The 15,718-nt window shown below is 36.9% G+C and overlaps 2 protein-coding genes across 3 annotated transcripts; one reads left to right on the forward strand and one right to left on the reverse strand.

Moving 5' to 3' along the window:
* Positions 1 to 6,749: 6,749 nt before the first annotated feature.
* Positions 6,750 to 11,717, forward strand: LOC306851675 (ragulator complex protein LAMTOR1-like). The gene is made up of 5 exons (XM_079388103.1): positions 6,750 to 6,923; positions 8,110 to 8,252; positions 8,362 to 8,439; positions 8,625 to 8,748; positions 9,482 to 11,717. The coding sequence occupies exons 1-5, from the start codon at positions 6,882 to 6,884 to the stop codon at positions 9,572 to 9,574; spliced, it is 480 nt and encodes a 159-aa protein (XP_079244229.1). The 5' UTR covers positions 6,750 to 6,881; the 3' UTR covers positions 9,575 to 11,717.
* On the reverse strand, positions 11,426 to 15,672 carry lrrc51 (leucine rich repeat containing 51). Of its 2 annotated transcripts, XM_079388102.1 has the most exons (5): positions 15,406 to 15,672; positions 14,628 to 14,670; positions 14,312 to 14,517; positions 14,050 to 14,198; positions 11,737 to 12,195 (listed from the first exon to the last, which is right to left on the reverse strand). In XM_079388102.1, exons 3-5 carry the CDS (start codon positions 14,513 to 14,515, stop codon positions 12,057 to 12,059), a joined length of 492 nt encoding a protein of 163 aa, XP_079244228.1. In that variant the 5' UTR covers positions 14,516 to 14,517; positions 14,628 to 14,670; positions 15,406 to 15,672; the 3' UTR covers positions 11,737 to 12,056. The 2 variants fall into 2 exon arrangements, with proteins under 2 accessions (XP_079244227.1, XP_079244228.1); XM_079388101.1 differs by lacking the exon at positions 14,628 to 14,670 and having other exon boundaries at positions 11,426 to 12,195.
* Positions 15,673 to 15,718: the final 46 nt, after the last annotated feature.

Genomic DNA, 15,718 nt, shown 5'->3' on the forward strand with positions numbered 1-15,718 from the left:
CCACAGATTCTGAAGATTTCATTGGTCGTGTAAATCACATGTGACCGGACGGTTTATCCCTCCGATTTTGATTGGATAGAAGGTGGGGCTGTCAGAAGCAACGATATGAGATTTAGGCCGTTTCTCAATACCAAGTTCGCAGAGTCTGGACTTCCGTCCTTTCAAGTTTGGACTTGCCAAGTTCGACTCAGAAGAACGAACTCTCGAGGACGGGAGGACGAACTGAATTCTGGGTTATGGCCCGTATCAAGTCCGCACAAGTCACCTCTCGATGCATCCTCGGTAAAAGGGGCGGATCAAGAACACATCCGGGGATTTGAACTGGACTTGGCTAGATGTGAACTTTGAATTGGAACAGTACTTCGGCAGCGACTGATGACGTTTCACAAGTCCACAAGAACACAAGTACAGACAAGTACGCATATTGAGAAACGGCCTTATGGAGAGTTGCCCGGACCAATATGGCAGCGATGGTCATGCGGCTAATGAGGCGTCTAGGTATTTATTAAATGTCTATGGCCCCTGCTGCCACCTTCCACAAGCATCCCCAGGCTCCTTGTCGTTCTCGACTTCACTCTTACTGTGTGCGATCTTGTAATGGCAATTTTGGTAAATTCTACCCACCCAGTGGTGTAGTGGATGGTATACAGTGTATACCCACTTCTTTATCAGTCGGCATTCAGTATATCCACTCCTAAATCCCCTCTGATGCGCATCATTCAGTAGTGCCCAGCACTAGCCAAATCATCACAGTCTAGCATATGAGTCCAATCGCATGTGAATAAATCCAAATATTCCCTAAAAACATGAATAAAGTCTGAAATGGCCTCATAGAAGTAGTTACTAACTTACAAGTCAAGACACGCAAGAATCCAGCTATCGCTGTAGCCAAAGCTATCTCTACTGTAGCTAAGCTGAATAAAAAGAAACATGAACACCGTAAACAACACATGATTGCGATATTATGGTTTATGTGCGTTTTCAAGTCATCTCCAGGTAATAAAAAAGCATCCGATTCTGAATAATGCAGTGGTAATTGATAGCATTTATTACACTTGGCAATAGATAGGCTATAAAATATATCTTCTGCCTTATTCTGTGATAAGAATAGTATAATACAGTATATTTTAGTATAAAGGCTAAACAAATCATAAAATTGTCTAAATACAGGAAAAATATGATAAGTTATTCATTATTGCCCAGCAGTGTATTTGATTTCTTAGCCAAATAAAAGGTATATAGCCTAATAATAAATAAATAATAATAATCGTAATAAAACATGTCAATTAGACAAAATAGTTATATTTGACATTTATGTCCCCCTCACTTCTGGAATGATTGAGAATCACAATTTTTTTTTTTAATATAGATCACAATTCTTCCACAATTCTGAACAGACAACTAAACAAAATTGCATGTAATTTACTAGAGGTTCTGACAAAATGTCAGTTGCAACTTCCAAGGCTCCACACGGTCACATACATTAATAACCACCACGGACATGTCCTTGGGTAGAAGGAGAGGAAAAAAAATTAAAAAAATTAAAATTTGCTTACACAGCTCAATTAAACAGTTAAAGCTGATTTTACTGTATAGACAACTTTTGGACATATAGAGGTCCTCCCTTATTGAACCCTCATGTTCTGTTGAAATTCATTATAGTTATTTAGGTTTGAGGTCCTGGATAATATTAGCCTTTTCTTGGAGGAGTGTAACATCACTCAGGGCAGTTACGGTTTAATAATGAAGCATGTTATCATAAAGTTCTTAAAGTTTTTTGAGCTATTGAAAGGAACGAAAGGCTTAATTGATCTGACTGGAATACAGATCTAATCTGAACAAATATGCCATGCCAACTACGTAAATGTTAGAGGAAAAACTGGATGTCAAACTAAACATCTAAGGTTTGCAAATAAACAGACTCTGAACTCATTCCAAACACCACAAACTCATGCAGAAACAGGTCTTGTTGCTAGGAGATCCATGATAATTAAAAATAATGTGCTCTAAAATAATCTCAAATATTATCAAAAATGTGAAATTAGACTGGATGAAATCAGTCTGACGCTTTAAAAAAATAATAATAATAATGTTAGGGTGAGTGCTGGGAACCGTTCCAATGACCTTAGCTCGAATCACTAATTGGTAAAAGTCAGAGGTGACAAGTGTTCATTTTATTTAACATTAACCTGTTTACATTACATTTTGTCCAAAGCAAAAACACTGTTCATATTTTGCACTTCAGGCCTTCCAAGATTGAACAAAAGATACTTGAAAGAATGTTAAGAACTAAACACTGGAGATCTCAAAATATCTTTGTTTCACAGGGAAAAGTTGAGGTCAGGTGTGAAACAACCTGGGTGAATAAATGAGGAATAAGTGAACACTTCCTTTATTTGACACTACACAAAAGAGCTCGTTCCTAAACAAATAAAAATACACTTTAATATTGTCTTACGCCAGGGCTGTCCAAACTCGGTCCTGGAGGGCTGGTGTCCTTCTGAGTTTAGCTCCAACTTGCCTCAGCACACCTGCATGGACGTTTCTAGTATGCTTAGTAAGAGCTTGATTAGCAGCTTCAGGTGTGTTTAGTTAGGGTTGGAGCTAAACTCTGCAGGACACCAGCCCTCCAGGACAGAGTTTGGACAGCTCTGTCTTATGCTGTCCTTTTAAGAAAAAAATAAAAAAAGTTAAATGAAATAAGGTTCCACCACAGTACTCTCCATAACCCTTAAGTGTAGGTCTAGTTTAATGATTCAAGTATTTGAACTACTGTAAACTAACTGAAATGCAAGAAACTTAACATCATACAACCTACAGATTTGAATCCGGCACCTGTTCTTCGTGTTTGGTTAGCTACGCATGTGTTAGACGTACTGAAGTCAGAAGCGCAGAACTGCTGTTGAGGGTGTTTTGGTAAACATCTGCAGCCCTCGGTCACCTGCTCGTTCAGTGCCACAGACAAGAAGAACAGCAGCACTAGAGTCACAGCAGCAGTCATGCTCTCACAAAAGACTAAACTATCTTGACCAGTGTTTGCTTCAGCTGCATCCCGCACCTGAAAAGCCACATTTAAAGTGCGATTGCATCACAGCTACTCTACATGTGCTGCCCCAATTTATGGCGTTCCAAAAGGACCAAAAAAAAAAGGCCTGTTTCAAATTAGTAGGCTAGTAGGTAATTACCACACAGCAGCCATAATTACTGCCAACTGTTTATGTTGTGTCATAAATAAGAGCTAGCAAATAAAGTATTAGGCTAAGGATATTGATGCACTTTTCATAAATAATGGCAATTCAAAGAATTTTATATAAGGAAAAATTTAAAATCAAAATAATTACAATACAAATGATTAAAATGTATTAAAACTGTTTAGAGTAAAAAAAAAGAGGATACAGTGGAATCAGTTGTACAGTACAGGTACATCTAAAAATATTAGAATATCATGAAAAAGTTTTTTTTTTTTCTTGTAACTTATTTCAAAAAGTGAATCTTTCATAAATTTTAGATTCATTACATGTAAAGTAAAACATTTCAAAAGTAGTTTTTGTTTTAATTTTGATGATTAGAGCTTACAGCTCATGAAGGTCAAAAATCAGTATCTCAAAATATTAGAATATATACATTTGAGTTTCAATTAATGACCATCTCTACAGTATAAATTCCACGTATCTCTTGTTCTTTGAAACCACAATAATGGGGTAGTCTGCTGACTTGGCAATGATCCAGAAGACAGTCATTGACGCCCTCCACAAAGAGGGTAAGTCACAGAGGGTCATTACTGAAAGGTGTGGCTGTTTACAGAGTGCTGTATCAAAGCATATTAAATTCAAAGTTGACTGGAAGGAAGAATTTGGGTAGAAAAAGGTGCACAAGCAACAGGGATGACCGCAAGCTTGAGAATACTGTCAAGCAAAGCTGATTCAAACACTTGTGAGAGCTTCACAAGGAGTGGACTGAAGCTGGAGTCAGTGCATCAAGAGTCTCCACGCTCAGACGTCTTCAGGAAAAGGGCTACCAAGCCACTTCTGAACCAGAGACAACGTCAGAAGCGTCTTACCTGGGCTGTGGAGAAAAAGAACTGGACTGTTGCTCAGTGGTCCAAAGTCCTCTTTTCAGATGAAAGTAAATTTTGCATTTCATTTGGAAATCAAGGTCCCAGAGTCTGGAGGAAGAGTGGAGAGGCACAGAATCCATGTTGCTTGAAGTCCAGTGTGAAGTTTCTACAGTCAGTGATGATTTGAGCTGCCATGTCATCTGCTGGTGTTGGTCCACTGTGTTTTCTGAAATCCAGAGTCAACGCAGCCATCTACCAGGAAATTTTAGAGCACTTCATGCTTCCTTCTGCTGACAAGCTTTAAGAAGATGCTGATTTCATTTTCCAGCAGGACTTGGCACCTGCCCACACTGCCAAAGCTACCAAAAGCTGGTTTAGTATTCAGCTACTTTATTCAGTAATATATTTTATTTGTGTTGATCCTATAGTTTGTCTCAGTCTGTTGAGACACAGTGAAATGTGTTTAATGTGCCAATTTACAGAAGATCTCATCATCAAGACATCATCATCATAATGAATGAGGTGAAAACAGGGAACCATTGGCTTTTCAGCAGCTCATTGTTTACTGACACTGTCTCATTATCAGGAGAGATTATTCAGTGTAAATTAGGTGAACACGAATATTTGGTTTTAGAAACTCTGTTTCCAATTTGTTTAATGCTATTTATATATATATTGTGAATTTGTGACAAGATGTCTGAGACAAACATTTGGGTTTGGGAGTTTGGGTGCTAAATAGGAAAGGGATCTGCCGCCCGCAGTCGATTTTGATATTCTAGGTATTATCAAACAGCCAGAGTTTTGAGAACGCAGCAGACGTGGAGGACTATAATGTGATAAGAGCTCGCTCAAGTACTGAGGAGCTAAGCCATTCAGGGCTTTATATGTAATTAACAAGATTTTAAAATCTATACGATGTTTGATAGCGAGCCAGTGCAGTGTTGACAGAACCGGGCTAATATGGTCATACTTCCTGGTTCTAGTAAGGACTCTAGCTGCTGCATTTTGGACCAGCTGTAGTTTGTTGATCAAGCGTGCAGAACAACCACCCAATAAAGCATTACAATAGTCTAACCTTGAGGTCATAAATGCATGAATTAGCATTTCTGCATTTGACATTGAGAGCATAGGTCGCTATTTAGATATGTTTTTGAGATGGAAAAATGCAGTTTTACAGATGCTAGAAACATGGCTTTCAAATGAAAGATTGCTATCAAACAGCACACCTAGGTTCCTAACTGATGAAGAAGACTTGATAGAGCAGCCGTCAAGTGTTAGATAGTGTTCTAGGTTATTACATGTGAGGTTTTTTAGGTCTGATAATTAACACCTCTGTTTTTTCAGAATTTAGCAGTAAGAAGTTACTCGTCATCCAGTTTTTTATATCGACTATGCATTCCGTTAGTTTCTCAAATGACGCTGCAGATTTACTACTAATCACAGAACCGGCTTTATTTAATTGGCAGTAAATAAAGCATGTGGCCCTGATTTAATAGTAGCTAGCCAAAAAAAATTTAGTGTTACTTGCTTTGAGTCTTACAAGATTTTTGATACATGGTGTGTTACCTCAATCTATGTTGACAGTTTTATTAGTGCCAGTAATTAAAGATAATACTGGTAAAATATCCAGTATAGAAAATTATATAAATGATCATTTCAGGTCCCATTTTCTGTCTTTACTATGGAGGTCAATGAGACCCGAAACCATGTGTTTACCAACATTCTTCAAAATATTTTATTTCGTGTTCCAATGGCTCAAAACCAGTCATTAGGGTCTTTGTGTAATTATTTATTTTGATTTTATGTATTTTTATGCAAGCTCACAGACAGTGTGGCACAATTAGATCATGGCAAGGCACTATAGCCTTTCTTTGAGATTTTTTTAAAGGGATAAAATGCACTGCAATACTTTGTATTTTTCCTGTTGCAGTGTACTAATAGAATACGGCTAGTACCAATACACTCAATATACTGTTAATACAGTTATTTTCGCTTTTAATAAAATTATGCAATAAAGACATTCACAGATATAAAGTATTAGTGTTGTTGTTGTTTTTCTGAATGTCTGTAGCATACATTTCTTGGTGGTAAGTAGTACAATGAGAATATTTTGTTCATCCACTTGAATATATAGTTCAAATTTGGTCTCTTATTACGCTAAAAACCTGTTGCTCAAGCCAAGTCTCACCAACACAAGATTAATAACAGGTCTAATTATTAAGTGACTTTACGTGTCGTTTGCTGTTCAGTATTGAGTGTTCTGGTCATTTTATTTATTTTTAATTAAGGAAATCCCATAATTATCCCACAACGTGTTTGCAAAGATTGCTACAGAAGCTTTAATAAAAATAAAAATATATATAGTTGTCAAACTTCTAATAAATGTAGGCTAAATGTCTCGTTTTTGAACAAGTTGATTTATCTGCATCTTTCAATGTCAATATTTTTATCAAAAGTGCTGTATTTTTTAAACAGCAGCTCTGATAATAATTTTCTGTAAACTTCAAAATGAATCAAGGGAGTATTTAGCCAATAAGAAGAATGTTTTTAATTCAGAAGCTAAATATAAACGTCTGAAATCGATTACCGCACCTTTATTTTATTTTAAAATCATAGTCGAAAGGGAAAATATTGTCTCTGCTCAGTTAAATACTAAATAAGTGACGCCGGAATTGACGTGACAGCATATGGTGAGGAGCCGGAAGTCACGTGGCCTGACTGGGAGTTCTGTCATGTGATGGTTCCTGAGTTTGCAGCGCAGCGCTTTACAGACAACAGATAAACAAAACGAAAAAGCTCTTCTCAAACCTGCTGGACGGCTGTCATGGGGTGCTGTTTCAGCAGCGATAGCGAAACATCGGAGCAGGTAGATCAGATTTAATCAGTATACCCCCAAACAGCTGTAAAACACAGCTGAATGTGTTCCTGCAATCTGAATTACATGCAGCACACAGTCAGTGTTGAGTGTGTTTCCAGACTACATCAAACTTACTCTAATGCCTACTTTCATCTCATTATTTGTCTGATCTGCTGCCATTTACTGCTGGTGCAGGATGATTAGACATCATGTGGATCAGATCTGACATTATTTATTTATTTATTTATTTAGTCATTATATATACAGGGTTTCAAATCCAGGCCTGGAATTGTGTCTATTTTTGTATAACTGCCCAAAAGTCTTTCACCACATTGAAATTCTGTGATTTATGATTTATAAATGGTTTATTATTTTGGTCTGTTTAAAACAAGAATGAAAAATCAAATGCAAAGAAATTCCAAATTAAAATATTCTCACATTGTTATACTTAATATATTATATTTTATCATCTATTTTATATAAGAAGTGTAAAACAGTTTCTACTTGTGCTCTATTTGTAATTAATTTAAGCAAATCTATGTCTCTAACTAAAATCCTTATGCATGAACCACTAATAGTTAAAAAATGGAAATGTGTTCTTTGTATAAATCTGTGGTGGCTGATAAAGCTTGACAAAGAAAAACATAGACTAGAATACGAAAAAATAGAAAAAACACCAGCAAATTAAGAAAACAACTTCATCAATTTGACAACACACACACGCTACAAATGCTCACAACACAGCCGAATAAAGAAACACACTGTGAGCATTTTCAGCACCTGCTGTCAAACTGATTGATTTGCTGGTGCTTTCTCTATTTGCATGTGTTTTCTGAAGTTGCAGCTTTCTCGGCCACCGTATAAATCACTTTTGAGCAGGTTCAAGTTTGGTTCTATGATGTAATTAGTAAGAAATTGATGTTTGGACATATGATGTAAGAAGCCATTTAGCAGATGTTGTTAACCAGAGCAGTTTTGTAGTATATTTTTGACCGGTTCAGTTCACCTTGGGAACATGTTTCTTTAAAATGCAATAATTTTTAGACTCTGACACAACTTTATTTTCACTTCGGGCATGTGGCATAGACAAATAGCTCTTTAGTCATTGTTTTAGGCCACTGTTGCCTCCTCAAAAGAGTGAATCGCTGTTTTTTCAGAAGATCTGATCTGATCTCGTTTTGGCTCTTTTGTGCAGAATGAAGAGGTGAAGCCGTTGATTCCTGACCCAAACTTAGACAGAAAACCCACCAATGGCTCGGAGCGAAATGCAGACAGCCTGCCGTCCAACCGCACAGATGAACAGGCCCTGCTCACGACCATCCTGCAGCGGACAGCCCTGTACGACACACACATTCACTTTCACTGCTGCAGTCCTTTATCCAGTCATTTATTACACAGTCTGGGCTGTTGGTAGATTAAAACTCACTTTTCTTTTCTTGTTGATTAGGAACATAATTGACGTGTCGGCTGTTGATTCTCAAGGCATGGAGCAACATGAATACATGGACAGAGCCAGACAGTACAGGTGTGTTACTCTACTGAAATGCCATTGATATGAACAGTAGACATGGCTGGATGTGTTATTCTGACCACCGGTGTGACGTCATAACCATGCATCACTAGAAGTGTGATATGTCAATTTTTTTTGAGCTGATGAAGATTTACACATAGGTTATGTTTAAAGCTGAATCATGTGTGTTTGTGTTAAAGCACCAAGCTGGAGGTGTTGAGCAGAACGCTGTCTCAGAAGAAGCCCGTTCCTCTTCCGTCACTGACCAGCCAACCTCACCAGGTGCTCGCCGCTGACCTGGTCCCCTACGCAGATGTACTTCAGGTCAGACTCGGTTATTAAATCGCCGTATCCATGTATATTAGACTGCTTTTGGCATGCCAAGGCCTGGTGTGGAACTAATTAGTGATTGATCACGAACAGTGAAAACTACAGATCAATTCAGTCAATATGCAATATATCAATAAACTAATGCAGTTTAATTGTAGCAGTTAAAATGTATGCATATATGCTATAAACAGCTGTTTTTATACTTTTTAATTTAAAGATAACACGTATAAATTTATATATACGCTACTGTTTTGAAGTTTGAGGTTCATTAGGATTTTTTAAATTTATATTTTGGAAAGATGATGATGTTCACAAATGATGTTCGCATTTAGTACAGTATAAACAGTAATACTGTAAATTAGAATTTAATGTAACAGTTTTCTATTTCAGTGTTCTATATTAATGTTTTATCAATTACAAAGATGTGCTGCTGCTTAATATTTTTTGTAGAAACTGTAAAACTTTTTTTTATTTTTTTATGATGATGATGAATAAAAAGTTCAAAAGAACATGTAAATATAATTTTATGTGAAATAGAAATCTTGTGTAACATTATAAATATCTTTACTGTCACTTTTGATCATTGAAATGCATCCTTGCTGAATAAAAGTATTAATTTCTTTAGGCTCTTGGCGATGTAATGAATATGAGTCGATGCATTGGTCTATCACTAGACATTATGCATATTATTTGGTGTTTTGATTTATTGCCTTTCTTTCCTCATCAGATCTCTAAGATCGCTGCGTACTCCTACAGCGCCATCTCACAAATCAAAGTAGATGCCAAGGAAGAGCTGGTGGTGCAGTTTGCTATACCATGATTGAAAAGATGGACCTCCTCCCTCCCCAGTTCCTCTGTTTCTGTCTCTCTTTCTAGCCCTTTCACTCCTCCGTTCTCCTTCCAGACTTCTTGAGATGCAGACGCCCATGTCTTTGTTCTCTGAATGCCCTGCAGATAAATATAATTCACCCCAACCAGATCTCCTTGTGTAAATCTGTCACTCGCCACGGCACAGATCCGAGAGGGTAAAATCATCTGATCTACTATCTTTGCTTTGAGTTGCATTTGATTAGTTACTGGTAGTTTTTCATGCATTGATCAAACCTTTTTCACCAAATACATCAGAAATGTTAAACTCGACGGCGTCGAGCTGCTACGATCGCTTTGGTGAGCTTTTGTTTAGTTTTATTCGTTCTTGTTGATTCTTCTTCTGTTGAGTCTGGATCTGCTAACCAAGTAGCAGATCCAGACTTCTCAATTATTCTTATACTTGTACTAAAGTTAATTGTATATTTACTCAGTTTGGCTGGGTCATCTTAACACACAGGTTATGGTTCAGTAATGTAATGAATTCTCCTGTAGTATTCTTGAATCACTGTGGTTTAGAGTTCATTATTTCTAATTCATTCTCATTGTATGCACTGAGGATCCAGATTGGGATGTGGGTTAATATGGGCAACATAAATAATGTTTATCTAACCAGAATAACACGCATGTAATGTTGCATTAACCATCTTTTTAATTTTTAATTCTTTACTGAAGTAATTTGCTGATCTGCTTGAAATTCCTTCGAATTGATTTTCAACTGGTTTAGATTAGAGTCTATCACTGTTTACTACCCAAGAGCTGAAAGCATGGGATGTCCTGCAACTTTAGACATTAATTAGTGCTTTTTCCTAATCGTTTACCTCTATTTGCCAATAGATCGTAATCAGGTTGGATGCCATATTGAATTTTGACACAGATGAAAACAAAGCTGTGATGGACAGACTTACTTTACAGTCTTTACAATAGCACTTACTGTATAAAAATCATAACTTTTTAACTGTTTATAGAGTTTTTGTCTACTGAAAGTTTTTTTTGGAAAGAAGTTTTGTCAGTTCACTGTTAAACAATAGTACAATCCATTCAACACACCACACTTCAGTCCCTCACAGCCTCATTTTCATTCCCGTCAGAAATTAAACATGGCACTACTCTCATGAAGGTCTACAACACAAGCAGATATAGATCAGTGGTCTGTATGCTGTTTTTTATGGCGGATGGTAAATATCACGGGATGTTTTACGTGTCATCAGAAATTTAATTCGAGATTTTGAATCCTCTGCTATTGCTTTTAACAGAAGAGAAAGTATTTCTCTTACCGTGCACCTCTCCTATAACCATAGTCATGCAGTCGTAACGGAAAAGGCGAACCCCGGTTAAACCGAGCCAGAACAGCGTGGCCTGTCTAACGAATAATCATACGGTCAACTCTGAATGTTCTGGATGGGGAGGCGGGTTTGAATTGGAATCGTAGTTTGTAAATGATGTTTTTGTGTCGATGCCTTTAATGTACAGAGTGTAAAATGACTCGAGATGAATGATTAAAGGTGTGTAGCGGGAAGTGTAAGCGGCTCTATGGCGCCCCCTGGCTGCATTATGCCTTAGTCCTAAGGCTTTACGATCGATAGCTTGTTTTTAGCTAAGCAAATGGGGATGCTTTTACCTTGCCTGTTCCACTTTTAACACAATAAAAAATATTACATTGCTTTAACTTAGTCCTTCTAATTTTTTTGCTGTTGTGCCGAAAAACAAGGAAAGAACTTGTGAATTCAAACAACTAGCGTTCTTTCCTCGGAGGGTTTGAGATGCCACACAGTATGTTTGTGTAATTATTTATTTTGATTTTATGTATTTATGCAAGCTCACAGACCAGTGTGGCACAATTAGCTCTCTAGATCATGGCAAGGCACCTTTGTCTTTTTTTGAGGTTTTTAAAGGGATAAAATGCGCTGCAAATATTTTGTTTTCTGTTGCAGTGTACTAATAGTGTTCAAGTTTGTTTGTTTGTTACCTAAATGTGGAATACTACCTGATTTACAGAGAAAACATTTCTTAGGCTAGTACCAAAAAAATAATCAATATTCTGTTAAAACTGTTTTTGTTGAATAAAATTATGCATTAAAGACTTTCAAAATTAGTGTTGTTGTTTTTTATTTTGTCTAGCAGACATGCATTGGTGTACAATGAGAATGCTTTGTTCATCTATTCTTGAAGTGCTTACTGCAATTCTCAAAGAAACGTGCCATGGCTTCAGATTTTCTAGTCAAATGGACGTTTCTCTGTTGCTTAAGATGTTTCACCACATGTGGCTTCATCAACAGCTAATGAAGAAACACTCTGGCTGACTAAAGTAACTCTAGGGCTATAATAAAAGCCTAGTTTATCATTTAAAGTCACCTCACTGTGGCAGATCAAACCGTCGCTGTAACTCCACATTTATGTTTATTGGACGTATCAGGATCTTGGGTGAAGAAGGTTCAGTCCACTTTGCTGTGACCGATGGATTGGTGTGAGTTTCTGCTCCTCTGCCAAACTGAAGTCAACTCTCGTTCCTGTTTGGTGACAGCGCTGAAATCAATCATCTTCACATGAGGAAGGGTGCCGATCAAATGCGCCCTGCAAGAGAGGCAGACAAGCAACTTAGTGAAATAATCTGTCTCGTTTGTGAGCTGAACTGTGATTATAAACAATTCTGAGCAATTCAACGTTTCATAACAGAGAAATAGATAATGCTTCACATTAAGGTTCAGTTTGTTAAAATAAGTTCACTACTTTTGATAACATTGAAAAATACATTAATGTTCATTTCAATATTCATATCTGCTTTATAAACAACTGCTAAAAGTTTTCACACCGTCATTCGATTCTGTGAACTGAACTGATTCAGTGGTAAGATCCAACTCAAAAGAATGACTTAGGTTAACATTTATACTTATAAAACATTTATTAATCTTAGTAAATGTTAATTTCAATATTTACTAATACATTATGGCCTGGTTTCACAAATGGGGTTTAGCTTAAGCCAGGACTAGGCCTTAGTTAAATGAAGTTATTTAAGCAACTTTTACAAAAATGCTTTAAAAGAAAACATTAAGGTGTGCATCTTGACACAGACATATTTTAAGATATCAGAGCAAGATATTTTCAGTTGAGACAGCTCAAACATGCATTTTATCTTAAGCCTTGTCTGTGAAACTGGGGGTATTAAAGTTATATCTTAATATTTAATGGACCTGAGATAAGGACTAACAATTAACATTTAATACGGGGAAGTCGTGGCCTGATGGTTAGAGAGTCGGACTCGTAATCTAAAGGATGTGGGTTCGAGTCTCGGGCTGGCAGGGATTGTAGGTGGGGGGAGTGAATGTCCAGCGCTCTCTCCACCCTCAATACCACGACTGAGGTGCCCTTGAGCAAGGCACCGAACCCCCAACTGCTCCCCGGGCGCCGCAGCATAAATGGCTGCCCACTGCTCCGGGTGTGTGTTCACGGTGTGTGTGTGTGTGTGTGTGTTCACTGCTGTGTGTGTGTTCACGGTGTGTGTGTGTTCACTGGTGTGTGTGTGTGTGTGTGTGTGTATCTGTTTTCTCTCTAATTATAATGGATTTTTGAGATTACAGAATAAAAATATAATGTAATAAAAGCTTTTAATGTCAGCAAACAGTCATACATTTATAGTCTGTTGAAGTTTTACTTTTTTATATATATTAAAAGACTGAAAACACTGAATCTATGTTATTTTATAAATAATATATAGGTGAATCTTGTAAAAAAAACATTTCCATGACATACCCCAAAATATATATTTTTTTGAATAGCATAATTTTTTTTGGAACATTTTTAGTAACTAATACCAATACAACAAATAAAACCATAATATATAAACATTTTACCATTTTTAAATATTGTTTGCATTGCAGTATTGAGAGTTTAATGGGAGGTTGTGTTTGGCATTAAAATATACTTATAAATGCAATTTTAGTTGTACTTAAAATAAGCTTCTTTGTGCAAAATATATTTTATATATTCAGAAGAAAGTATGACCTGGACATATTCTTGTGAGACTGTAGGGCGTGTGCTGAGAATGGTCTTACGCATGCACATGCCGTGTGTATATCAGGACTATATGTGATTACTGTTGCTATGCACAGGACAGCAGAGGTTTGTAACCGGATCCTAACCGTAGTTTCAGCACCTGTTGTGTCAGGAACGCCACAGTACACAGACATCCACAGTGGAAAATCACTGACTTGAGATACGGCAGGACGCGCTCATTGCATTTGACAACGTTAAAATTGTGACAAAAATGACAATTCTGTTATCCTTTACTCAGCATTAGTCATGTGCCATTTTTCTCTCTTACTTTTCTGTTGCACAGACAAAAGTCATACAGGTTTGGAAAGACTTTGGAAACCCTTCTTCTCCCTGACTTGTGGATCTACCTGACCTTTGACCTTTGACCGTCCGTACCTGTAGTCACGCTCGGTCACTATGGGGTTGCCGTGCAGAGTGATGGTGTGGAGAAACGGCAACGCAGCAAGTTTATCCACTTCTGACAACTTACAAACACGGTTTCCATGCAGATACAACAAGCGTAACTCTTTAAGCTGAGTGAGAACCTGACGGAAGAGAGAGAGAGAATGGTGTTTTTTTCAAAGAAGGTCTTCTTGTATTTCAGTAATTACACAAATTGTTGTGCTCAGTTGTCAGAAGCAGGTGGAAAGGTGCATACTGGGTGGATGTGTTGAAACTCGTTGAAGGAGAGGTCTAGCCAGGCCAGACGCATCGGCTCAGCGTAAAGAGAGGAGAGCGTGTCCATCAGTCCCGTCAAGTCTGAGAGGAAGTTGTTGTTGACTCTGAGCGCTGCGCTGAGGATCTTCTGCTCTGAGTCACGCTTTAGTGCACGAGCGCCTGGATTAGGCTCATCAGAGAGCATGTCTACAGTAAACAGCAATGCACTGCATTTGTTATTTCTACACATATTTACAGACTAATAATTGTTTTTTATTCACAGTTTTATGATGAGAACCATATGGTAAATTAGTTACCTCTGCCAAATTATTATTATTTTTTCCAAGAACATTACAATAACTACGAGAAACAAAATCAAACAAGAGGGAAAAAAAAGCAGAATTAAAAGCAATATAACCTGGAAATAATGACAAGTTTTGAGAATTACATTTCAATAAAAACAGGCAAAGAATTGAAAACAGATTGTTTTTAAGCTTTTTTTCTTCTTAGACAGTTTAATTGCCTATTTCTTCAATAATAATAATAATAATAATAAAAGAGGTCTGGAATTTTTGGATCTATGATTGTGGGATTTGGTAAGCATCAGATTTATTAATAAATTAAAAAAATTGTAGTAACACACTAAAACCTGAAAATCTTGGACGGGAACATTGTTATAATGTGAGGCATGTGTTGTCTGAAAAAGTTTTAGTTTTTTTAAGAATTATATTTATTTAAAGAAAAAAAATATGTTTCCTATGCGTGCTGACGAAACTGTTACACAGTCGATTCGTAAATATTAATTACATCTTTTTCTTTTTGTTTGTAAAGCTGTAATTTAGGCCTAAATAACGTTAAAGGTTTTCACACCATCGGTTAAACCTGCTCGGTTCTGAACCGATTCACTGGAAGGATCCGAATCAAAACAACGACTCGTTTACATTTCTGACAATTCTATCATGTTTCATTCGAAAATGTGCCTCATTTAGGAACAATACATACGTTTCGTTGAAACAAACAAACAAACAAAAGCAACAGAAAATTAATTATGACGTGAAAAGTTATTTTTAAGTCATTTGAACTGTAGAAACACACCTGAAACTGTGTTGAGCTCCCTAAATGAAAAATCCACTGGAGATCCAAACATGTTCCAGCCTCCAGAAAACAAGATTAATAACTACAAATTACAATAACCTGTTGGGTCAGTACGGGCGGACCCCAACAAAGTTACCATGGAAACCACAGACATAGCATAGCATTCTGGGAAATGTAGTTCATTCGTTTCTTTTTTCGTACTTACTCCACTTTCTTTGTCTGTTTCATCATTAGACATGGCTTATCTTTTCAAATCTCTAAAACTATAAGTGCAATATATGACTTTTTGGCATTTTATAACAACAGCAAAAAG

Source organism: Barbus barbus, assembly GCF_936440315.1.
Source record: "Barbus barbus genome assembly, chromosome: 31".
NCBI classification, from domain to species: Eukaryota; Metazoa; Chordata; class Actinopteri; order Cypriniformes; family Cyprinidae; genus Barbus; species Barbus barbus.

Excerpts from the sequence above, each read along its gene's own strand:
- LOC306851675 (XM_079388103.1), top strand. The coding sequence starts at position 6,882 with ATGGGGTGCTGTTTCAGCAGCGATAGCGAAACATCGGAGCAG. Across the intron at positions 8,253-8,361 it reads ATCCTGCAGCGGACAGCCCT|GAACATAATTGACGTGTCGG; the intron begins GTACGACACACA and ends CTTGTTGATTAG. Across the intron at positions 8,749-9,481 it reads CCTACGCAGATGTACTTCAG|ATCTCTAAGATCGCTGCGTA; the intron begins GTCAGACTCGGT and ends TTTCCTCATCAG.
- lrrc51 (XM_079388101.1), bottom strand. The coding sequence starts at position 15,457 with ATGTTTGGATCTCCAGTGGATTTTTCATTTAGGGAGCTCAACACAGTT. Across the intron at positions 14,518-15,405 it reads GGAGCTCAACACAGTTTCAG|ACATGCTCTCTGATGAGCCT; the intron begins GTGTGTTTCTAC and ends TGTTTACTGTAG. Across the intron at positions 14,199-14,311 it reads AGTTTCAACACATCCACCCA|GTTCTCACTCAGCTTAAAGA; the intron begins GTATGCACCTTT and ends CTCTTCCGTCAG.